The 25,960-nt window shown below is 41.6% G+C and overlaps 1 protein-coding gene across 2 annotated transcripts in view; it reads left to right on the top strand.

The window, feature by feature from the left end:
- RAB30 (RAB30, member RAS oncogene family) overlaps positions 1-25,098 on the top strand; it is a 77,002-nt gene extending 51,904 nt beyond the window's left edge. Inside the window, exons 1-5 of one of the 2 annotated variants that reach the window (XM_058663664.1) lie at positions 4,464-4,567; positions 10,634-10,734; positions 14,138-14,221; positions 17,820-18,003; positions 23,370-25,098. In XM_058663664.1, coding sequence (XP_058519647.1) covers positions 10,642-10,734; positions 14,138-14,221; positions 17,820-18,003; positions 23,370-23,620 — 612 coding nt within the window. In that variant the 5' untranslated portion in view covers positions 4,464-4,567; positions 10,634-10,641 and the 3' untranslated portion in view covers positions 23,621-25,098. Of the gene's footprint in view, positions 1-4,463; positions 4,568-10,633; positions 10,735-14,137; positions 14,222-17,819; positions 18,004-23,369 lie in introns of those variants that run through there. The other variant, XM_004589840.4, reaches the window with a different exon arrangement.
- The last annotated feature ends 862 nt before the right edge of the window (positions 25,099-25,960 follow it).

Raw genomic sequence — 25,960 nt, 5'->3', positions numbered from 1 at the left:
CCAGTCACTGGCCAGATGCTATTGTAAAGGGCCTTTCTCATATTAGTAATGCTATCTTGCTTTTCAAGCAATATTCTACATTAAGTTAAAGGGCAGGGTACAATTTTGAAGTTGGAGATTATCCTTTCCTGGAAAGAGCCAAGTGGTGAAGCCTCTGTGGAGTAATCGTTGTTGCCAGTTTCTTTTGTGTCGTTCCAAAGCTATTTTGTGCCTATACAGATACAGATTCATTACTCTCTGTGCTTTCATATTATATACACTGCTGTCCACTTTGTTTCTTTCACTGAAGACATCCATGGTGGGTTGATATATGACTGCTGTAATACACCTATTTTTCTGGTAATATACATTTAGCAGAAATGTTGTTTGTGTAGCTATCATAATGAACATCCTGGGGCAGGTACTGTGGTATAGTAGCCTAATCCTCCACATGCCTTGCCAGCACCCCCCATACTGGCACCAGTTTAAGTCTTGGCTGATCCACTTTTAATCCAGCTCCCTGCTTATGATCTGTTCCCTGCTTAAGACCTGGGAAAGCAGCAGAGTATGGATCAAATCCTTGGACTCTTGCACACTTTGGGGAGACCCAAAGGAGACTCCTGGCTTTGGACTGGCTCAGTTCCAGCCATTGAGGCTATTTGAGGGGTAAACTTGTGGCTGGAAGACCTCTCTGCCTCTCCTTCTCACTGTAGATCTGCCTTTCCAATAAAAATAAATCAATCTTTTTTTTAAAAGAGAATATCATTACTATATAAGCTCGTGTACACGGCTGTGATTATTGATGTATGATACATTCCTAGCACTGTGATTGCTGCATCAGAGAATTGTGAAAGCATTTTTAGTCTTAAATCAATATTGTTCTCCAACAGAGGTTACATCGATTTGTGGCCCACCAGTAGTTACGAGCGTTTCATTCTTCCATGCTCTTGCCCATACAGGGTGACCTTGGCTAATACGAGATGGAAAAAAATAATCTCAATGAGGCCTGGCAAAATGGCTTGAATGGCTCATCCTCCCCTTTCAAGTACTGGGATCCCATGTGGATGCTGGTTCATGTCCTGGCTACTCCACTTCCCATGCAGCTCGTTGCTGGTGGCCTAGGAAAGTGGAAGGGGAGGATGGTCTAAGGTTTTGGGACCCTGTACCCATGTGGAAGACCCTGAAAAGGCTCCTGGCTTTGGATTGGCTCAGCTGTGGTTACTGTGGAATTGGGGAGTGAACCAGCAGATGGAAGAGCTTTGTCTCTCCTCTTTGTAGATCTGCCTTTCCAATAAAACTAAATAAATCTTTTAAAATATCATCATAAATATACTGCATTCTGAATTTTTGAAAATATTTTAAAAAGTATTTATTTGGAAGGCAGAATTGGAGAGAGAGGGGGAAATATCTTCATTGGCTGGTTCACTTCCCACATGGCCACAAAGACTTGGGCTGGGCCAGATCAAAGCTAGGAGCCAGGAGCTTCATCTTGGTCTCCCACATAGCCAGGGGCCCAAGTACTTGGGCCTTCTTCCACTGCTTTCCCAAGTGCAGGGAACTGAATGGAAAGTGGAGTAGCCATGACTGGGATCAAGTCCCCATAAGTGATGCCCACACTGCAAACTGCAACTTAACTTGCTCTACCACAGAAGCGGCCTCTATAACTAGAATTGTAATAAAATCTGTTATAATCAAATACATTTTTAAAAATGTGTTATTTTTATTTCCTTTCCAATGACTTCTCTGCTCTTGTTCTTTGCACATTCTTTTTATTGGTTTATTCATTTGTAGTTATTCTTTCTGCATTTCAGAAAATCAGATCTTACTTTTCTTAGTACAGCAGATATTTCAGTGACTTTTTAAAATTATTTTTTATTCCCTTAAAATACTTAAAAAATTTAATGTATTCATCTTTTTATTTCATAGTGTCATCCTAATTTTGAGTAATTAAAGATTTACATGTATATATATATACGTAATGCTTTCTCTTTGTATTTCCATGCTTTTGTTTTTAGAGCAAAATCTTGAATCAATATGGAATTTATTTTAGAATGAGGAGTGACATACAGCTGCTACTTTCTTTCCAGAAAGACCTGGGTTTTGAACGAAGGCAATTTTACTCATTAGCTACATGATTTTGTGTAAGCTAATTCATCTTTCTGAAGCTCAGTTTCTTCATAGAAAGGAAATAGTAATAACACCTGTCAGATGGCTGTTGAAGATTGAGATTAAATATGGAAAGCACTAAGCATAGTTCTTGGCACACAGTGTATTCAAATCCTGGTTAAGATACCCAGAGACTTGAAAAACAGTGTGTTCTGACAAAAAAGAAGTTCTACGCAGCCAGGATGCAGAGGCTGCCTTGTGGTTCACTGGGATGTGATTGTAGGTGAGTTACTTGATCACCTAAACCCTCAACTTCCTCACCTGCAACACGAGTCAGTAGCTCGTTAGGTTGTTAGCAGATCCAGATTTGGCCATGTCTGTGAAAGCAGTTTTGTAAACTATAAAAGGGGCATCTAAGAAATGTTGGAGTTTACTGGTGAATGATAAGCAGTCACGGCACAGGTGGGGTTTGACATCCCTGGCCAAGGAGAATAATTAACTTGCAATAACATGAAATTAGCAGCTGATGTAAAGCAGGTAAGCTTGTAGCAGTTGATTATAGTAATGGTTAGTAATTGCCTCCTACTAATTAAGCAATAATGAGCTTCTTGGGACAGAGCCTTGTTACAGTGAAAGATGGATCAAGGGCTTTCAATCAGTGTGTACTTACTGAACACAGCGGCAAGGTGAGAGCAGATGGGGTCTCACTGAGGTGTAGTTCTTGCCCTTATGTGTCGTAGAGGCTAAACAGACATAGAGCACAGCACCCTCCATAGGCAGATGATGAGCAAGGACTCGAGCGGAGGAAGGTGCCCAGTGGTCTGGGTTGTCGCCTGCAGAGAGCCCTGGGTGCCAGTCTGAGCTTGCCCCAGATTCTAAAGATTACAAGCCCAACAATACCTTCTTGAAATGTTATTGGCCTTTTTTTTTTTTTATTCCAGTGATTTATCAGAGATAATTTGCTTCTCACAGTCTGCGTAACTCCCTCCACATCTTCCGAAGGTGTGGCACTGTGCTTTGGGCCACATTTTCCCTGGGTAGGGTCACCGAATCACATGTGGGATGCCCAATTAATTGTGAATTTCAAGTAAACAATAAGCAATTGAGTCACAGTTGTATCTAAGAAAGTTGTATTTTTGGAACAATGTGAAATTATATTTGTTGATATTTGAAACTGAGGTTTAAGTGGGTACCCTGCCTTTATCCCCACTCCCCATATCTTATAACCCCACCTGGATAGCCCTAATCTCAACTGTACTTACCTCATTAACTCTGCATGGAGCAAAGGATACTAAAGAATAAAGGATACTAAAACATATGCCAAAAGAGAAGAATTCTCAGCTAAAATCATATTCAGTAAATCCTAGATTAACCAAAGTTAAATGGCTAAATGGTTTTCTTTATTTTGGGAATTTTTAACAGTGTAAATCTCTGCTATAGGGTGATAGTACTTAGTGTTTCTCTAATTTTTGTTACTGTCAAGCTGGCTCGCTCGCTGTCTCTGCCTCCCTTCCTCCCCTCGCCCCCTCTCACACACACACACATACTCCTGGTACTTAGATTCATGGCAGCCAGGTTGAATGTATATGCAGATTTCTTGATAATTGGTTCTGTTTGCAGACCATAAGTTCTGGTTTGGTGTTTTAGCAAAATGTCACTCTATACAAAACAAACAAAACATCCTTACATAATGCTTTGGTACTGTTTTTGTTTTTAACATCCATAATTTATAATAAAATATACACCGGATGTAAGTGTATATAAGTAAATGAAGTCTGTGTGCCAAACTGTTAACTATAATTATCTCCTGGAGGAGGTCTGCTTAGCAAGAGCTTTTCAATGATTTTTCTTTTCCTTTTTCTCAGTAAAAGTGTCTTGTCAGAAGGTAGACGTTTTGTTGATTATTTTAATTTTTAAAAGAGCACTTGGGTATATTGTCTTATTTGTCTGTGAGGCAACTCAGTGGTATAGATTTTGATCATCAGTGTTTGTTTTACGGATAAGGAAACTTTACACAGCTCCTTAGAATCCTTGGTCTCTTGGTTTCCTTCCCTTGCTGCCTCTGGTGTGAGCTAGCGATAGCACAGGCTGTTGTGTGAAGGCTCCTTGGTGTCTACTCAAACACTGCCTCCATTTACACACCACTTGAAACCCTGGAAGGGCAAAGGACCTGCCTGCCACCCTGGCTTTTGAACAAGGACAAGTTCCTCAAAGAGTTTTGGAGTAGAAACTAAGGTGTAGAAAATGGAAAAGGAATTGGCAGGTATTTGGAAGACATGACAGAATGCCAGAGTTTGAGTGAAGTTGGCTTCCAATTCCATCTTTCTATAGAGGCACATTCTAGAATTGAGCGAGTGATAGCTGTGCTGCTGCCCACCTGGAAAGCCCAAATGCAGTTCCAGACTTCAACCTGGCCCAGCTCAGCCCAAGCTGCTGCAGTCATTTGGGGAATGAACCCTGTTTCTTTGCCTTTCAAAGTAAAGTAAGTAAATAAACAAATAAACAGAAGTTTAATAAAAAAAAAAAAAAATGGAGGAAGGAATCTGGCTTCTAACTTTATCTTTTATCTTGAGCCCCAAAAGGCAAAGGGAAAGTTGCACAGGTGAACAATATAGTTTTTTTAAGGCTACTTTTAAAAAAGATTTTATTTATTTTTATAGGAAAGTCAGATATACAGAGAGGAGAGACAGAGAGGAAAATCTTCTGTCCATTGATTCACTCCCCAAGTGGCCACAACAGCAGGAGCTGCATCGATCCGAAGCCAGAAGCCCAGATCCTCTTCCGGGTCTCCCACATGGGTGCAGGGTCCCAAGGTTTTGACCACCCTCAACTGCTTTGCTAGGCCACAAGCAGGAGGCTGGATGGGAAGTGGGGGCACTGGGATTAGAACCGGTGCTCATATGGAATCCCTGCACCCATATGGGATTCTGGTGCATGCAAAGTGAGGACTTTAATTACTAGCCTACTGTACCAGGCCCTAAAAGGCCACTTTTAAAAAATGCTTTGCTTCACCAAAGTTACTATAGTTCTTTCTTAAGTTTTTCATACTTGATCTCGTCTTTTGTACCTTTGAAAAACATTCTTCCTTTTGCTTGTCTATTTTTTTTAGTTCTGAGTCTCGTATGTTTTAAATATCATAGTTTATATGTATGAATATTTAAAACTTATGATGATTATGGTATTTTGGTGTCATCTGGGCAGTGTTCCTGTTTATATCCACTGTGGTACTTAGGATGCTGACTGAATTGCAGAACAATTTGCATAGAGAAATCTGAGTCTAGCCCCTAAAGTAGCTGGATTGGGAGGCAAAGTAAGGAGCAGTGGTGTGATCTATGTGGAGAATCAGTTTGAAGCCCCATCAACATGTGTGTGCTTTTTCCAGATCAGGGGGACTCTAGAACCACTTGCAGTTCTAGATTTCTTCACTGCAGCTTTCCACCTTCCTGGCAGATGTAGCAGCGCTGTCAACGATGAGACCTGGGAAGCAGTATTCTGCTTCAGAAAGTTTTGGACAAGATGCATTTGGGTTTTACATCTTGGTTCTATAGCTCTCCAGCTATAGAACTGTAGCAGAACCTCTGTGTGCCTGACTTTTTTTCTCTGTAAGTTAGGGATGGTCATGAGAATACATGTGACAGGGCCCAGTGCAGTAGCCTCGTGGCTAAAGTCCTTGCCTTGAACGCGCCGGGATTCTATATGGGCACCGGTTCTAATCCCAGCAGCCTTGCTTCCCATCTAGCTCCCTGCTTGTGGCTGGGGAAAGCAGTAGAGGATGGCCCAAAGCCTTGGCACCCCGCATCCATGTGGCTCCTGGCTTCGGATCAGCGCAGCACCGGCTGTTGTGGTCACTTGGGGAGTAAATCATTGGATGTAAGATATTCCTCTCTGTCTCTCTTTCTCTCTGTATGTCTGACTTTCCATAAATAAATAGATAAATCTTTAAAAAAAAGAATACATGTGACACTAGGTTGTTGTTAGGAGTCAATGAGTGACTGCATGTAGAAGAGCATGCCTGGCACATAATAAGCATTGAGTAAATGTCAGTTCTTATTTTTGACTAATTGAACATAAAATCCTAGCATGGCACGTCTCCAGAAGCATGTCTTGTTTGCTCCCCACACTTGGTGAGCCGGCTGTTGGCAGTTGAGAGCAGTCTGCTTCTGCAGGGTTTCCCCTGCCCTTTGCCTGGTGACTGCTGGTGCCTGCCCTGCTGCCTTGCAGCCCAAGCAGAAGGGCTACCTTAAGAACAGCCCTTGTCAGAGCATCTTGTGAGCTTTTACCCAGTAATGTGGCTTCTTTGTTAGAACTAGAATAGTAACTGCAGCAGACAACTTGGAGTTTGCAGTTACTCTGGCCTTAGTCACAGACAGCCTGCATTTTTACTTTTAGCAAATAATAGATTTATTACTAATCTATTATTTATTAAGATAATAGTAGAACAGTGAGGAAAGGCAGAGCAGTGAGGAAGGAGGTAGAGAGAAACAGAGAATCTTCCATCTGCTGGTTCCCTTTCCAAATGGATGCAACAGCTAGAACTCGTCCAGGTTAATGCCTTTTGGTTAATATCAAGTGCAAGTTAATGCTAGGAACTCATGTCCCATTTGGGTTGTAGGGGCTCAAGTACTTGGGCCATCCTCTGCTGCCTTCCCAGACACATCTGCAGCTAAGCTCATGTACCATAATGCTGCCCCCCCTCAGCCTGCATTTTTTAGAGACTAAACACATTTTCCCCAGAGCTTCATTGGAAAAGCATTCAACAGAACATTTAAGTAATTTTGTTTACAGAGGGGAAGCATCTTAACTTCTCTTCCATGGGTTGTTCCAGATGGCAGCCATGCTGAATGAGTGTCATCTATGACAAATCTCTCCTTTTTTGCTGAAGGTACATCATTTGCACTTGGCAAACCTTCTTTTAGGAGTTTGTATCACAAATCTTTATTTGTACACATTCTCCTCTGGATTCTCTGTTTCTTTGATCTTTGGTGGAGATACTGGCATTCATATGAGTCAGGCAATGTAGGCACAGGAAATGGATGCAGTTCAGACCTGTGCTTCCTGTTTCTTACTTGCCTGTGAAAGCAGCGGATTGTGGTCCACACAACCTCAGGTACTCTTGTACTTATCCCTGAGTTCCATTTCATTGCATTCATCACATCTTTCTTGAGCTCTTGCTGTGAATCACACATTATGAAAGGTAGATCAGATAGTCACACAAGGACATGGTACTAGGGGCAGGTGTTCAGCACAGAGCTTACGACACTGCTTGGGATGCTCACATGCCACAGTGGAGTTCCTGGGTTGGAGTCTGGGCTCCACATCTGGTTCTGCTTCCTGGCAATTGAGCAGATGGTGGCCCAAGTACTTGGATTCCTCTCATCCACATACAACACCCAAATTGAGATTTATGCTCCTAAATTTAGCCTGGACCAGACCCAGCTATTGTGGGCATTTGAGGAGTCAATCAATGGATAGGAGGAAGCTCTCTGATCTCTGATCTCTCTCCCTTTCAAATAAATGAGTAATAAAGAAATGAAAAATTAAAAAATAGAACAGGTGCCAGAGCCAGGCTGTCTAGGCTTGAATATTGGTCCATCGGTTAGCTATGGACCTGTAACAACTTCCTTTTCTTTCTTAATGGAAAGATTCTTTTATTTATTTGAAAGAATTGACAGAGGGAAAAAAGAGATTTTCCATGTGCTGGTTTACTTCCTTAAATGTCTGCAACAGCTGGGCTTAGCAGGGCCAAAGTAAGGAGCCGGGAACTCTCTCCAGATCTTCCACATGTGTGCCAGGGACCCACATGTATGGGACATTATCTGCTGCCTTTCTAGGTGAATTAGCAGGAAAATGGATTGGAATCAGAGTTGCCACAGCTCAAACTGCCTCTCCAGGATGAAATGCAGGCATTAAGTGTGCCTTAACCCACTACACCATAACTTCTGCCCCTAGAATGACTTCTTATTTTACTTCTCTGTGTGTCTGAATTCCCATCAATCATGTTGCTGATAGTATCCATTTTATAGTCACTGTGATTGAATGACTTAATATAAAATGAATAGATGATGGTGATGTGAAGAGGTGGTATCAGGATACAATTGGATACATCATTCTGTTTACACGTGTGTGTGTGTGTGTGTGTGTGTGTGTGTGTCTGTTTAAAACTGAGGTCCTGAGGAATCAAATCAAAGTGTGAGACAGACATAAGTAGTAACAGTGTGGTGCATCTTGGTAGGAGAGGGGAGTGTGGTGGTAGCATAGAGCCAGGAATTCAGGTTCCTTTTCAGGTCAGGGATTCATGCTGTAGAAATGGGGCTGGCAATGAAAGCCGAAAACAGATCGTGGAAAAAGCATGTCATGTTAGGGTAACTAAGAACCAGTTATAGTCTTTGGGGGTTTCCTGAAATTCTTTCAAGCATCACAATATTGTGATACAGTTATTAGCCTCATTTTGTTGATGGGGAAATTGAAGCTCCAAAGAAAATCAGCACTTGCCCTAAAGCACATCCTTAGAAGTAGTATAGAGGAAATCTGAGCCTCTTTCTGGCTCCAAAGTGAGGGTTCTCGTGGTGCTGCCAGGTGACTTTGGCACTTGACCACTGGCTGTTACCTTTATGACTTCAAGCCATCCCCTTAATTTTCTTTGGCCTCAGTTTACTCCTCTATAAAATAGGTCATAAACTAATAAACACCAGTCTTACAGACTTGTGAAAACAAATGGAAATACCCATAAAAGGATGTGTGTAGTGCTGGACGTGCAGCCTGAGTAACCTCTGCTTATGAAGCCAGATTCTTTCTTTCTTTTTTAAAGATTTATTTATTTTCCTTGGAAAGTCAGATTTACAGAGAGAAGCAGAGACAGAGAGAAGGATCTTCCATCAGCTGGCTCGCTCCCTTAAGTGGCTGCAACGGCCAGAACTGAGCTGATCCAAAGCCAGGAGACAGGAGCTTCTTCCAGGTGTACCCCGTGGGTTCAGGGTCCCAAGGCTTTGGGCTGTCCTTGACTGCCTTCCCAGGCCACAAGCAGGGAGCTGGATGGGAAGTCAGGCTGCCAGGACATGAATAGGTGCCCATATAGAATCCTAGTGTGCGCAAAGTAAGGACTTCAGCCACTAGGCCACCGCACCGGGCCCAAACCCAGATTCTTATATGGAAAAAATGTTTTGTCCCTCACAGTCCAAGAGAAGTGAAATGGTGCACATCAGAGACTACCTGATTGTTAGTCCTATTGCCCAAGACCAGTTAATCTGCACAAGAATCGACTTTGCATATAGCAGATTTCCTCCCCCAGCTGCTTGGCAGGTTCCGTCATGGGGCTGTCTTCTGCCCTGTAAGCCCACAGCTGTTTTTCAGATGTGCTAGGAGTGACCCCAAGGCTTTTCTGCTCTTTAAAGCAGCCTCCTGCCTCAGGCTTGACTGTCCTCTCCTTCTGCTTTTGGAGTCTATTTGGCTTATGCTATCCACAACTTATGTAGTAAGCTGCTCTCTTGGGTAGAATATCTACTTTCCTTTTTTGTTGTTTAACTTTTTCTTATGTTAGTATTGAAGGGCAGTCAGTCTCTCCCCTCTGTATTTGCTACAGCAACAGCTTGGTTCAGTAGTGGTCACTTTGTAATCTCCCCAGAGTCCTCTGAAGTGGACAGAGCATCCTTTTTTTTTTTTTTTTTTTTAAGCACAGTGAGAGAGAGTAAGATCTGTATTTGAACAATGCTCCCATTAATTGTTTCCTTCTGTAGAGTTGATATTTATTAAATATATCTCTGTGACAGGGGCTAGGAAAATCAAACTGAAAGAATTATTTCCTCAAGGATCAGGCAGACATTTGAACAAATAACTAAATACTGTAAGTGAAATTTTAGGGACATAGACATGGTGAAAGTGTTTATTTGCGGAAGCTGAATGAAAGATTCAGAAAGAAAGAGGGTGTTGCCGTTGGGCCGTGAAGAACTTCCTGTGGGCGGGAGGGCATCCCAGGCGGAAGGACTGAGAGACACTAAAACACGTGTGAAAGAACAGATGGGCACTTTAGGAGACCCTACACTGAGTACAGAATGGGCTGGTGGTAGCCAGGAATAAGGCTGTGACTCCCTCCAATAAGACCCAAGACTCCAGTGACTTGGAGGCGATTGTAGGGCCTCTCCATAGTTCCCACACACTCCACTAACGGTATACCTTTAAGCTGTGGCTAGACTTCCTTTTATCCTGGCTTCCTTGCACATCAGCTTACTGCATCTGCATTCCCTATTTGTGATCTCCTTCCTTTGCTAAAAGAAAACAAGTCTTACCACATGAGGCCCCATGTGCTTGGAGCAATAAAGGTCACTAGGTGAAAGAACATCTCTGTTATTTGCTCTGTGCAGCAGTAGAGTCTGTCTGTGGTCAGACACCTGGGTTCCTCTCAGTGGCAGGGCCACCAAAGGGGAGCATTAACTTGTTCTTCGAATGAATCAGACAGACCTGCTGTTCCCCAGGAGACAGGGCTGGTGCCACTTGAGCGCTGTGGGTGAGTCTGGCCTGATCCCTCTCACTCTTGCCTGTGTTTGCTTTACAGCTGCGTAAATGAGTATGGAAGATTATGATTTCCTGTTCAAAATTGTTTTAATTGGCAACGCTGGTGTGGGGAAGACGTGCCTAGTTCGACGGTTCACTCAGGTAAGGACACTCTGAAGAAGATCTGGGTTGGGCTTCTCAGTCTAGGCTTAGGGGCTAGGGTTTAGGGGCTTCTAATGGAAGGGGTGACTGGTTCCAGGACCAGCCCCTTGACTACAGGATCTTAATTTGGCCTTTGACAGCTGTCAGCTTTGTAACTGGACTGCCTCCAGAGATCATGGCTCTGGAGAACACGACCAGTTCTCCCATGCCTCTTTTCTTTCGTGCAGAGAGGGAACTTTTATTTCTGCCAAGAGCCATTTGGATAATTTTTAATACTACTCGCAGGCCATATAAAATTATCAAGTTAAAAATTAGCCTGCTGTGGACTTACTGAATTTCTAGTCCCACCTGTGGTTACCTTGGCAAGCCTGGATCAAATGATTTTGTGGGCCTTATCCTCATCCCTGCTTTAATGAAATAAGCAAGTAATTTTGCTTTCAGTGTGCAATATCAAAAATTATTAGGTTAAAATAGATTATACATTTATGGTAATTCAAAAATATAAATAAATGACTCGAGATTTTAAAGTGAAACTAAATCTTAAGCTTTAATAAAAAAAACAACTCTTAATGTAAATCGAATCAATCTAATTCCCTGCCAGTGCGCCCTCATAGCCCCGCGGGAAATGAGTGAGTCATGTTGGTTTAGAACCAAATATGCTGATTTTTCTAAACCTCTTAAACGGGAATGAAATGAGAATAGGGAACAACTGTCTGATCTGAGTTAAATGTTGCCTCCAAGCTGACCCGATTACATGACAAAAGTACAAGTTCTCTTCTGGACTGCCTGGTTGAGAATAGCTGCCTGAGGGGGTGTTTATGGAGAAAGTAGCTGGAAGCCATTCCAAAGTTGACTTTCTTTGTGTTTGTTTCCTGAAAACTGGGATGTGGCCTGTCCTGTGAGCCTGAGTCAGCTCCAGCCCCTCCCCAGGGCCTTGCAAGTCTTCTTGCTCCACAAGAGAGGCTAGGTCAGTTCGCAGGCCCCTTCCAGCTCTGAGTCTGTGATTCTTGGAAAACTGAACAGGCAGTTTGGGTAACAGAGTTACTTTAGGGTCCAGAGTCACTGCAGAAATGTTAGGGTTTTTCCCATGATAAGTGAAAACAGAAGAGAACCTGTGCTTTTTACTAAGCCTTAGCCTGATGAAATCAAAAGTAATAATCTCATAGGAATCTGAGGGCGTAGTCAGATAGGTTGGAAACTCCAGCTGGTTTTACCTCCACCTGACATTAGTTATCTTTTCTGCTTTTTACCGAGGGACATGACTGCAGACCTGTAGCCAGAAAGAAGTTTCCATTTCCTTTATTAACATTCCCTTGACCATATTTTGTTATGGGAAGATCACTTAGAGATTATTCAGCCCACAATCTCATTGTATAGAAGGCTGACTGACACACTAGGGATCTCCCTTGACGTTAGTGGCAAGGCCAGGAATAAAACCCATTTTTCTGGTTCTCAGCCAATTAATTTCCATCTCATACAGATTCTAACCTCTGAGACCTTTTTTTTTTCTTTTTAAAGATTTGTTTTATTCTTGTTTAAAAGGCAGAGTTACAGAGAGAAAGAAAGTGAGAGAAAGAGAGAGATCCTCCATGCACTGGATCATTTTTCATATGGCTGCAGTGGCCAGAGGTGAGCCAGTCTAAAGTCAGAAGTCAAGAGCTTCCTCTAGGTCTCCTGCATGGATGCAGGGGCCCAAGGACTTGAGCCAGCCTCTGCTGCTTTCCCAGGCCATAAACATAGAGCTGAATCAGAAGTAGAATAGCTGGGATTTGAACCAGTGCCCAAACCAACTATACCACGGCCCAGTTCACCTCACCCCCTTTGAGGCTTATTTATTTGTTTATTTCTTTATTGGAAAAGTCAGAATTACAGGGGGTGGGGAGAGCAAGAGATAGAACCATCTGCTGGTTCATTCCCCAAATGGCCACATGGACATTACTGGGCCAGCCCACAGCCAGGTGCTACTTTCGTGTGTCACATATGGGTGGCAGGGAGCCAAAACATTTGGGGCATCATCTGCTGATTTTTCAAGCCATTAGCAGGGGTAGATTGGAAGTGGAGCAGCTAGGACATGAGCCGGGCAACAGTGTTCCAGGCCTTGGTTTTACTGAGTATGCTACAGCACTGGCCCCAAGACCATTCTTTTTAAAAGCACAACTCTTATGAAAAGTGAAAGTATTTCCAGTTTAGAAAAATAATTTTTACTGATAAGCACTCTTATTATTTTTTAGTTTGTTTTTCTTTGCTGTATATTTTTTACAGTTCTTCTACTGTCCCAAAAGTTTATATTTCACAGACAGGATTCAGTTTGTTTTTGATGTTTAGTAGACAGTTAAGAACAAATCAGATTCATCTGTTTGGCAGCATGAAGGGTTAAGGAACAAAGCAGAGGGGAAAAATTGGGTAGGGTTTATTTATTTATTTATTGGCATCTGTTAGGCAGCAAAACAGCTAAAGCTATGAACTTGAAGCTTGGTGGCTTTGTATCCCAGCCATAATAATCTGCTATTATTATCCCAGTAATAGCAGAAAGTTGAATCAGTATTTTTAAGTAAAGTTATGCCTGTTTCGTATTTACATCTTTTGCATTCATGCAGTGCAAAATATTCTTTTGATTTGAGATGCTCAGCTTTTCAAGAGCAAACTTTAATTTAAAAAAATCCCTTGTTAGAGAATATGTTTAATTAAGCATGCCCCCATCTCAGTTCCTGGAGCTCATAAATCCCATTCTATTTTAATTTCTGACAATTCTGGGATAACAATGAGGAAGACGAGGTCTTGCCTGATAGAATTCCTTGCCCAACTCTTTTTTTTCAGTTTGCAGGAAATGTTATGTAACAGTAGATTGCATTACGTGTACTTTTGCTAAGAATCCCATCTATCTGGATAACTTTCCCATTTGAAGTAAAGACTTTTAAATTTTTTAAGTGCTCTCTCAACCTCAAACCCCTTGAATCTGGCACCCAACGAGGAGGAGTAGTTTATCTGGGATCACACGGAGACACAGTCTTCTTCCTTCTGGCTTAGCGCTATTTCTATGAATTTGTTTTCCTGATGCTTGTATTTTCTTGGATTTTCTCCCCAGTGCCACTGGCCCTGATCCTATGTAATTATATTTTTATGGTATGTTGCATGAGGAAAGCAGTAAACGCCCTCCAGGCAGAGTAAAATTCACAAGCTTCAGCCTCTTGTGTGCATTTCTTGTGCTGAGTTCTTGTTTGTTTGTTTTTGTAGTGGTTGTCCATGATCAGGGTTGATAAACAACCCTTAAATGCTCTTCTAGAGCTTCTGCCCAATGTTTCCTCCATCCTAGTCATCTTGGTCTTATCTTAGATCCAGGCAGGAAAGATTTCATTTAATGGAAATTTTGCCTCACTTTTATTTTTCATTATTTCTCCTATAGGGTCTTTTCCCCCCAGGTCAAGGAGCGACAATTGGAGTTGATTTTATGATTAAGACAGTGGAGATAAATGGTGAAAAAGTAAAGGTAAGATGCTAAACATTCAATAAAATTTGTATGTGCTGAGAGTTTAGGGTAAGTAGTGTTTTCAGCACTTATTCAATCTCCTGATTGAAGCCCTTGTTGAAAACAGTATCCTCAGCCTGGGCAACTGATTTCCAAACACAGTTCTAGTCATTTTATGGAGCAGGAAAGGATTTTGCATCATGGTTTACAGATTGGAGGCAGGACTGGGAAAGAAAGACGAAAGCAAGTTTTCCCTGTCTCCTGCGATGTCAGAGATAATGCAAAAGGAAATTAGACATTTCTGTGTGAATCTCCTGAATTGGACCCATAAATAGTGCTAACTATCCCTTCTCAGTTGCAGCCCATGAAAGGGCTTCCCAATTCCTGTGTGGCATCATGGCCCTGCTAGTCAGATGGATGCATATTAAACTTATCCTGTCTCCCACAACAAGGAAGAGACACCCAGTGAGGGACCCAGGGAAGGAGCCATGATCCTTACGCTTTCCCCATTTTCTAACTTCAGGGTGACTTGGTACCTGGAGGAAGTATGGTTTGTGCAGTAATAGAAAAGTGGGATAGTGCTAGAGTGTCTGTTATGTGTCAGTGCCGCTGCAGAGTGCTTTTGTATGTGCTATCACAGCTTAATTCTTGCTATAAATCTTGGTATGTTATTATTGGCTCCAGAGATACTAGACAATTTTCTGATTTATAACTATACTGTTAGGGAGGGAGGCTAGCAGGATTTGAACCAGTTTTGCCAGCCAGTATACCTCTCTGTCTGCCTGGAGTTTCCCTACCACAGAATGAAGACACAAGGGGCCCATTGACATGGAACAAGTGATAAAAAGAAATCAGAAGTAAGACTAACTTATGTGGAAGGAGGGTAAGGATTCTCATCAACCTGCCATTCAGGGATATTGAAATTTCATTGTCATATCTCTCTTGACTGAATCTCATAGAAAGTGATCACCCAGCCATGTCTAGAATGAGCCAATGGGTGGGGAACAAAAGCTGTCCTTGTCTTTCAGCCTGACTCCTCAAAATGGCTCTTCCTGGCAGGGGTCTCTCCACCCAATACAATAGTGAATGGTAAACTGGCAATGCTGGATGGTAAGATCAGGGTATGAAATCTGTATGAATAATAATCGTAAATCAAAAATAGAGTGCTTGGGATGGGGACAAGGAGTTAGGGTGTTGGTACAGGAAGGAGATTGGAGTGCTCTTGGGAGGCACCAACAGGAAGAGCCTTTTGTAGCTTCCTTTTGTTCCAGCAAAGGTTGCCGATCCAGGGAGGTAGGTCAAGATAACTACCATTTCATGTGTTTACTTCCAGATATTTGGGTTTCTCTTTGTGTGTGTGTGTGTGTGTGTGTGTGTGTGTGTGTGTGTGTGTGAGAGAGAGAGAGAGAGAGAGAGAGAGAGAAAGGAGAGGGTGAAAAAGAAGAATTAGTGTGTTCCTAGACTTTGGCTAAGACTAAAAGTTAATAAGAAAATAGTCTCCATTGTTAATGAATATGCTTAGTTTTCTTTCCTGAACCTCCTTTATTCTACTTTCTGTAAACAATATATTCACTATAAAGCTTATTACAGTCTCCTAAAATTCATCTTTTTGTGATATCTGACTGCAACAAAGACACAGGGTTTGCGTCTCACTCATCTTTGTATTCATAGCACAATCCCTGTGCCCCAAACCTCTTCAGGCTTCAGAACTTTATAAAAAGTAAGAGTTGGCTCAGTACAAATCAGTTTGCCTGTGAATCTTTCCAGGCCAACGTGCAGAATGAAGACAGAGTATGATCTTGTTCCAACGCCTTGGACTGAGGGTTCACTGGCGTGCACATGTGAGAAGGAACTTCTCTAGTCCTGAGGAAGAGGGCAGGGCTTGCAGACATTGCTTATGAAACACTTTTCTTATTGTCATCCTTGTTCTTTAAGGTTTACTGATTGCTCCTTCTTGTTGAAATCTTTTGGCTCAGAGCCCATAAATGAGTAGAAAAGAGAATCTACTAGTAATGTGTGTACCATCACTGACTGTTGAGGGGCAGAGTTAGGACCAGAATCCTTGGTCTGCCTCCTAACTTCTCATCACCTCGTTAGAGTCCTTTATATGTGTCATTTTTGTACAGTGGTTCCCAAGATCAAAGGCAGGGACCCAAGGTATTAGAAAGATCTTGCAGCTATTAAGGCTAAGTAAGTGTCAAATCAGTAAAGGTAAAGCTAAAGGGGAGTTCCTTCTCTTCAGTTGCTTTGCATTAAAAAGGAGACTCTTTGCATTAAAAAGGATCCCACTTGGATACTTAAAATGATGAGTTGTTTGTATTTTCACACAACTTTGAATATGGGAAAAAATTTAATTTTCTTTTCCATTAGATTTTTAGTCTTTAGTAATACGCAGAATGCTATTATAATATATAATTATATAATGCTATTATATTATATGCATTTGAACCTTAGCAGAGGGATTATAATATAAAGAGAAGATTATCTGCTTTTCTAATTATGACTATGTTGCATTGACAAGGGATCCCGAAAGGTTATAGGAGAGTATTGTTTCTAGTTCTAATAACATTTTTCTCTATGAAGTCCTCTTTAGTACCCACTGATTTTTTCTTCATATTTATTTATTTTAATTGAAGAGGCAGATTTACAGAGAGGAGACAGAAAGATCTTCCATTTGCTGGTTGACTCTCCAAATGGCTGCAATGGCCAGAGCTGAGCCAATCAGAGGCCAGGAACCAGGAACTTCTGATCTCCTCCCTCTCTGACTGCTAACTGAAAGTCCAATAGTCAAGGATGACAGCTTACTCTGCACTGTGATTTCTATCATACAACACTGTGGTTAAAAACATGGACTCCGGGCCTGGCGGCGTGGCCTAGCAGCTAAAGTCCTCGCCTTGAAAGCCCCGGGATCCCATATGGGCGCCAGTTCTAATCCCGGCAGCTCTACTTCCCATCCAGCTCCCTGCTTGTGGCCTGGGAAAGCAGTTGAGGACGGCCCAATGCATTGGGACCCTGCACCCGCATGGGAGACCCGGAAGAGGTTCCTGGTTCCTGGCATCTGATCGGCGCGCACCGGCCCGTTGCGGCTCACTTGGGGAGTGAATCATTGGACAGAAGATCTTCCTCTCTGTCTCTCCTCCTCTCTGTATATCTGACTTTGTAATAAAATAAATAAATCTTTAAAAAAAAATGGACTCTGAAACCACAGTGCCATGTTGCTATGGCTCTGCATGATTCCTGGCCATGCAATTCTCTTGAGCCCATCAAGTTCATCTTTCTGCATCTCAATTTCCTAATATGAAACAGACATTATAATACATAGTTTCCAGCTCATAAGATTAGAACATGTAAGTGCTTAGAGTAGAGCTTGGCATATAATAAATGCTCAATTAATTTTTTTTAAGAATAAAGAAGGAAACTTCAATAACAAAGAAAATTCCTATTTTCTCCCTAACTAGAAATATCTAATAATAACAAAGCATAAATATTATGTCTTCAAAGGCAGAAAATAGTCCTAAAATTATTTGGGTGCAGATGTCCCCATTTCCAAACCAAAGCAAGCAAGGCAGTGCTTTCCTTTGTCCCTCTCCACCCTCATCCTTCTCTTCTGCCTTTGCAGCTACAGATCTGGGACACGGCAGGTCAAGAGAGATTTCGGTCCATTACCCAGAGTTATTACCGAAGTGCCAATGCCTTGATCCTTACCTATGACATTACCTGTGAAGAATCCTTCCGTTGCCTTCCTGAGTGGCTCCGGGAAATAGAACAATATGCCAGCAATAAGGTCATCACCGTGTTAGTAGGTAAGTAAGGTCTGAAAAGAAGGAAAATTGTTTTAGGGGCATCAGAGAATTTATCGTCATGTAAAGTTTGTGAATGGAAAGATGGTCTACAGTTATAGAAGTCTTAGAGCTGTCATTCATTTTTTTCTACAATTAAAAGAAAATATGAAATTTGTCTTATGATGACTGTCAAAGAAAATCAAGTAGAAAATACTGCTGAATGATCTTTTTAAATTAATTATTTAATTTTATTTGACAGGCAGGGATACAGAAAGAGAGAGGGAGAGAAAAAGAGAGATGTCTTCCATCCACTGGTTACTCCCCAAATGGCCACAACAGCTGGGGCTGGGCCAGGCTGAAGCCAGGAGCTAGGAACTGCTCCTAGGTCTCTGTGTAGGCTCAGGGGCTCAAGCACTTGGGCTGTCTGCTGCTTTTCCATGCACAGTAGCAGGAGGCTGGATAGGTGAAGCAGTCACGATGTGTACCAGCAACCAGGTGGGCTGCCTGCAGCACAGGTAGTAGCTTTACTTGTTTTTCCACAGTGTTGACCTTTCTGGTTGATTTTTCTATCAATATTGGCCAAAGAGAAGAACTGGATGGTTGTGAAAGTTATGTGGGCTGTTATTTATTTAAAAAAAAAAAAATCTTGGGCCCAGCACAATAGGCTAACGGCTAGAGTCCTTGCTTTGAATGCACCGGGATCACATATGGGCACCGGTTCTAATCCCGGTAGCTCCACTTCCCATCCAGCTCCCTGCTTGTGGCCTGGGAAGGCAGTCGAGGACAGCCCAAAGCCTTGGGTCCCTGCATCCGTGTGGGAGACCCGGAAAGAGGCTCCTGGTTCCCGGCTTCGGATCGGCACAGCACCGGCCGTTGCAGCTCACTTGGGGAGATCTTCCTCTCTGTCTCTCTTCTTCTCTGTATATCTGACTTTCCAATAAAAATAAAATAAATCTTTAAAAAATAAATAAAAACAAACAAAAAAATCTAAAAGCTGATAGAAACTACTGATTTAAAGGTAAATGTATCTTTTATGTGGATAAGAAATTTATTATTAAAATGATTGTATATTGCTTAAAAATTAGACCTAACTTTTTCCCTTCTTATATTTATTCTTTCTGACTCAGAAAGAATATAATGCTACAATTTGTTTCATTTTCTAGGAGGCTAAAACCTGTGTTTCACATTGGGGAAAAACAGAAAACTTTTGCTATTCTGACATGATAAATACCCCTATTATAAATGGAATTATAGGGGTGGGTTCTATGGCACAATGAAGCCATCACTTGGGGCATCTGCATGCCATACCTACATGCAGGTTTGAGTTTCAGCCACTCTGTTTCTGATCTAATTTCCTTGGAATGCACCTGGAAATCAGCAGATGATGACCAGATTCTTGGGGTCCTGCCACCCACGTGGGAAATCTGAATGGAATTTTAGGATCCTGGCTTCTACTTGGCCGTGCCCTGGCTGCTGCAACATTTGGCGGAGTGAGTTACTGTCAGGCCCTTCCTGTTACTCTACATTTCAAATAAAGAAATCCCAAAAAGAAAAGTGGTGAGAAGGGGAAAAATGGAATTGTAGTGAAAAGGGCTGGATCATTAAAATTTCCTATAGTTGTGATAGAAAAATGTTGCTAAACATGTTGTTAAAATATGTGCTTCCTTAGAAGGAAAGTCACTGTAGTGTCTAGAAAGAGCTGAATTTTGGATATTTGGGCAGAGAATCTCAGAAGCATTGTGGAGTTAGAAACAATGGTTAACAGTAAGCTAAGCAAACACTTTGCAGTAAGCCTTGCAACTGGAATATGTGTGCCAGGAATCATACCAGACACTTTGTTTCCTGATCCCTGGTCTACTGGTAAGGAAACTTAGGCTCAGAGAGGTGAAGATTTTTTTTTTCCCTGAAGTCACAAAACACATATGATGAACTCCAGGCTCCGCTGTTGCTTTGCTATAATATTCCGCTTTGTATTTTCCTTCAAGATAATGGTTATAAACAAATATTTGATACCCTGTCCTGAAAATGTGCTTGCATAGTGGCTAATACCGTAAGGAGTTTGAAAGCCCTCTGCCCTGCACTGCCCATGAGGTTTTTTCCTGTTCTGCTGAGGGCCTGTAGACTTTGAGTCAAAGTATTATTATTTGGGATTTTTCCTAAAGAAGTTAAATGAAGAATTGAGGGAAGATAATTTTTGACACGCTCCCCTATATTTCTAGCAGCTTTGTAGGTAAATCTGGATGCATTTACCTACAAAGTGTTTTTACATTTAGCAAAAATACTCTACATATGCTATTCTTTTTTTTTAAATTATTTATTATTTAACTTCATTAATTACATTGTATTATGTGACACAGTTACTTAGATACTTGGGTTCTCCCCACCCCTCCCCAAACCCTCCCCAAACCCTCCCACCATGGTGGATTCCTCCACCTTGTTGCATAACCACAGCTCAAGTTCAGTTGAGATTCCCCCATTGCAAGCGTATACCAAACATAGAGTCCAGTATCTTATTGTCCAGTCAAGTTCAACGGCTTCTTAGGTATACCCTCTCTGGTCTGAAGACAGAGCCAGCAGAGTATCATCCCAGTCAATTGAAAGCTCCAACATACCATCATACATATGCTATTCTGATATACACTTCTCTTAGGAAAGGCAAGACAAATGGTTGACATTTTTTCTTTTACTCACGTTTCCAGAGGTAACCATTGGCATTTGTTTATAATTTTAACCTCATAATGAAATTAAAGATTTAAAATAGTTGATACATTTCAACTCCTTGCAGTTATTATTATTGGTGTTTTAATTATTCCAACACTGATAGTGGGAGATTTTTCAAAGGACTCCTGAATGCTTTTGACCCCAGGTATCTGATCATTTTCTATTTCCTGATATGCCAAGCGTTTCAGGTATCCCTTGCTTATTTCCTTCCTCAGACCTGGAATTAGCCATTTCTTTAAGAAGTAATGTTTGTTTTTAGTGGGAAGAACTTAGGCTCTGGAGCCCTCCTTATTAGTGGGTTGGTCAAGGACTGTTTACTTATTTGAAAAGCAAAGTGAGAGAGAAAGAAAGGGTACTCTCATTTCCTGATTCACTCCCCAGATGTGTACAACAGCCAGGAATAGGACAGGCCAAATGAAGTTAGAACCTGAGACCTCAACCCAGGTTTCTCACATGGGTGGCAGAGACAACCAGTACTTGAGCCGTCACCTGCTAAGCATTCACAGGAAACTGGAACTAGGATCGGAACTGAGATTTGGACCCAGGCATTCATGGTGCCAAACACACATCTGGTCTTTGATTTTAGACTGTTCAATGGACGGAGTTTTTGTGTGTGCGTAGATGTGTATGTGTGAGTGTTTGGCGGGGGGGTGTAGGGAGGGTTTGTGTCACCCAGTAGAATTGTCTCACCAGGCATGACTAAATGTTCTCGCTCCCAAGATTTCTTCTGTTGGTATCACCTTCACTTACCTACAGGATAGGACAGGAAACGTGGCTTAACAGCAGATCTGCATCAGGCATCCCTTTTCAATGGAATGTTCCAGTTTAACTCTTAAGAGTCTATATAGCTTTCCAGGATCCTAATTGGAGTGTGAAGAAACAAGACTCATTTCAGGATAAGCTGTGGCCCCAAGGCCACAATGCCCCTTTGAAGCCAAGAATCTATTAGAACTACTCCACATGCATGACAGTGTCTCTTCAAGTGAAGTGTCATCCTACTCAGGAAAGCCTCAAGTTGCAGTTTTCCATTTATCATTTATAATTCATACATAGAATACCCAATCAAGTGTCTCCTAAGCAGTGTTGCTAGGTAATACACATGACATACTGTTTTTGTCAGGTTTTCGAAGAATAGAGGTCGAAAACTTTTTAGTGATAAAATTATTTTAGCATAAGTTATTTATACTGATTCTTCAGTTGTAATTCAGGACTTCAGAAGTTTCATTTAACCTCATTAATCTTATATCTATGTTTTCTTTTTCCCATGTTGAAAATCCCAGTTCCCAGTGACATCAGCATAACTGCTTGTTAACTTTAACCCATGATACACAGATATCAATCTTGTGATAATAATGTAAACATTCGCCATTAACATGATAATTACAGAAAGAGCTCAAGATAATTTCTTCCAATTCTTTTGGTCTTAGGGGCACATATAAGATGTGTAATAAAGTTACTATGTCTGAAATAATTTGAAATAGTTCCTCTATATGCAGTTATACAAAATATAATAATTTGTTTAACTTGATTTCTTAGGAATTTGCTTTTTAAATTTAATTTTATAAATATATATTTTATTGATTATATACTTATATAAAACATTTGTTACTTTCTGACGTCAAATCTACAGTGTATTCATAGGTAATCATTATCTTCGAGGTTAAAATGTGAATTCTTTTCCCATTAAAAAGTTGACAATATTGTTATATTAGTATCTTCCATTTTTTAGACAATTACATGTTACATATAATTTTTCTGCTTTGCCTTTTATGCTTAGGAATATATCCTGGTGCTTTCACTCAATGATGGTATAATGAAGTATTCCTCACTGCTTTTTTTTCCTTAAAGGTTTATTCATTTGAAAGGCAGAGTTACTGGGGGTGGGGAGAGGGAGAAACATAAATTTCCACCTGCTGGTTCACTCTGCAAATGGCTATAGTGGTCAGGATTGGGCTGGGCTGAAGCCAGGAACCAGCAGCTTCATCTGAGTCTCCCAGGTGAGTGGCAAGTTGGGTCATTTTCCACTGCCCTCCCAGGTGCGTTAGCAGGGCACTGGATCAGAAGTGGAATAGTCAGGATTTGAATTGGTGCTTAAACTGCTGCACTACAACTAACCCCTACCCAGCCCCCTACAGTAGCAAATACTCTGTTGTGTGGCTGTTCATGGTTTACTCATCCAGTACCCTAATGATGGACATTTGAGTTATGTCTGATTCTTTGCCATTACAAATGTTGATGACATTATGTTTTTTTATAAAGATTTATTTTATTTTTATTACAAAGTCAGATATACAGAGAGGAGGAGAGACAGTGAGAAAGATCTTCCGTCCGATGATTCAAAAGCTGGAAGCTTATTCCATGTTGTATATGTGACTAGAAGGAACCCAAATTTCTGAGCCATCCCTGCTGCCTCCCAGGGAGGCATTAGCAGGAAGCTGGAGCAGGAACTAGAGTGGTAAATTGATTCCAGGTACTCTGATGCAGAATATCTTCCTGCCATCTTAGCCACAAAATCAAATGCCTACCTTGGTACTGGTAGGGGAAGCACTCCAGTCAATAATCTCAGTCACATTTGCTCATCTGTCTGCTTTGACTTTGGATCTGGAATTTATTGTATTGCTTCTGAGCCTGAAAATAGTCAAATGATAACTCTTTCTGGGTTGCAGGCAACAAGATTGACCTGGCTGAGAGGAGAGAGGTCTCGCAGCAGAGAGCTGAGGAGTTCTCGGAAGCTCAGGACATGTATTACCTGGAGACCTCTGCCAAGGAGTCTGACAATGTGGAGAAACTCTTCCTTGACTTAGCTTGTCGACTCATCAGTGAAGCCAGACAGAACACACTTGTAAACAATGTATCCTCACCCTTACCCGGAGAAGGGAAAAGCATCAGCTATTTGACTTGTTGTAATTTCAACTAAAGGCTGAAGCAGAAGGAAGCAAAAGGAATCAGCAGCTGCACTGATGGGCCACAAGTAGCTAGGGAGATCTGGCGCTGACTGTGGCTCCCGCTCCTCCGACCTTCTGACTCCTGTGGGCTCCCGAGCTTACAAAGCATGGCAGGCCAAGGGTCTTGTCCACAGCTCAGCATTAGCAGAACATATAACGGTTATACTCTTTCGCAGTCTGGAGTTGGAGCAAGGAGAAAATTGCACTAGGAGCTCCATGATCTGCAGAGCATGCTGCTTTTGATTGTTTACAGAGCAAGTAAAAGCGCATTCCTAAATGCAGTCCTGGGGAACCCCACTGTAGGGATCCCTCCTGCATGTCTGTGGGTGCATGCGGGGGGCTGTTCTTTAGGGATGCAGTGGTAAGACTCTGGCGGCCTTGGGTTATCTACCAGAGAAAACAGACCTGAGAAAGGCCAAGTACTGTCTCTTTGGTGCATATTGATGGCCCCATGGAGATCTTGAAAAGTGTTATTTCTTTTGCCCACAGGCACCTTCAAGAACTTTGAGATGTAAAAATGAAATGAAACCTTTACCCATGACCAACAGTAACAATCATTGTTTTAATAATATATACAAGTCCCATGACTCATTTTTGGTGCTAATGATTTCACAGACCAAACATTTTAGTCCATCAACGTCCTTAAATGTATTAAGAAATAAAAAAAAGAAAATGGGAGCAGTCCATGAATCTGTACTCTAAAAGTCTCACTCCTACCATTCCTAGGGTAAATTTGTTGGAGAAAGAGAATACTTTTCCTTTCATGTTTCCCTCTGAATTTCTACCATTTCAACTTCTATTTCCTTTTCTTTCATATGCTTTGCATCAATGAAAAAGTTTGAAAAATGGAAAAAAATATCACAAATGTTCTCTGACCTTATGGTATCAGACAACAGGCCAGATATGACCAAAATACTGTGGAATAAGGGACGGAAGTGCAGAGTTCCAGTAGACAGAGCGTTTTCCTTGAGGGTAGGTCACATCCCTTACTTCCTGGCACTGTCCATCCGGGATGAACCAAGGCCTAGGATTTTGTAGATGTTCTAAGTATAATAAGTGAGAATATCAATAGAGGAAAAGTCTCACAAACATTTTTGTATTGTCTGTGATAACCTTAGAAAGATTGTGTGCGTGGAATCCAGTTTTGCTGTCATTTTTTAATCTTCTACTTGTATTAACGTTTCACCCAGTCCTGTGAGTGTAAATTCTTTCCTATTTCTCTTTTCTTCTCTAGTTCCTGGTCTCCTTTCTCCTTTCTTCCTCCCTCCCTACTCTCCTTCCTCACATGCTTGTCTTACTGCAAATCTCTGATTCACGTAGAGGTACAGATGCTTTACTCAGCCAGTTTTAAAATGGGACTTACAATGGAGAATGTGCTGCTGACCAGGTATTCCTGTGACTTGAGTGCCATACTTTGATGCCTTCCAATTTGTTCACTGATATAAATGCAAATTAGCTGTTGATGCTGTCAGATATTTTTCTGTAGCTTGTTTATCATAACTGAGCGATGAGTGATGGAATTAGGATATGACAATTCCACTATTGCTGTAGATGGTAACAGTCTCAGTTCTGATACATTGGCGTTTGAAAGCTGTTTAATTGTAAAGGAATGGACATGGAGAGATATGCTATTTTTTTTTAAAGATTTATTCATTTTATTACAGCCAGATATACACAGAGGAGGAGAGACAGAGAGGAAGATCTTCTGTCCGATGATTCACTCCCCAAGTGAGCCGCAACGGCCAGTGCACGCCGATCCGAAGCTGGGAACCTGGAACCTCCTCCAGGTCTCCTACGCGGGTGCAGGGTCCCAAAGCATTGGGTCGTTCTCAACTGCTTTCCCAGGCCACAAGCAGGGAGCTGGATGGGAAGTGGAGCTGCCGGGATTAGAACTGGCGCCCATATGGGATCCCGGGGCTTTCAAGGCGAGGACTTTAGCCGCTAGGCCACGCCGCTGGGCCCGAGATATGCTATTGATAAGGTATTTCTAGCAATTCTCTAGCAAGTTACAGGGTGACTAATCTCAGGCACACAGCACATGAGATTATCCATGTTTTTTAAAGGACTGATGTTTTTTGGTTGGCTTCACTTCCCATGGGAAGCAGAAAGTGATTCCTGGAATATTGAATTGATTTCCTTCTTAATCTTTTTTTTTTAAGATTTATTAATTTTTATTTGAAAGGTAGATTTTAGAAAGCGAGAAGGACAGAGAGGTCTTCCATCCACTTGTTCATTTCCCAGATGACTGTAATATTCCAGACTTGAGCCGATCTGAAGCCAGGAACCAGGAGTTTCTTCCTGTGTCTCCCACA

This window comes from Ochotona princeps, chromosome 4 (assembly GCF_030435755.1).
Source record: "Ochotona princeps isolate mOchPri1 chromosome 4, mOchPri1.hap1, whole genome shotgun sequence".
NCBI classification, from domain to species: Eukaryota; Metazoa; Chordata; class Mammalia; order Lagomorpha; family Ochotonidae; genus Ochotona; species Ochotona princeps.
Note: the sequence above shows the minus strand (reverse complement) of the source record. Positions and strands in the feature narration are given on the sequence as shown.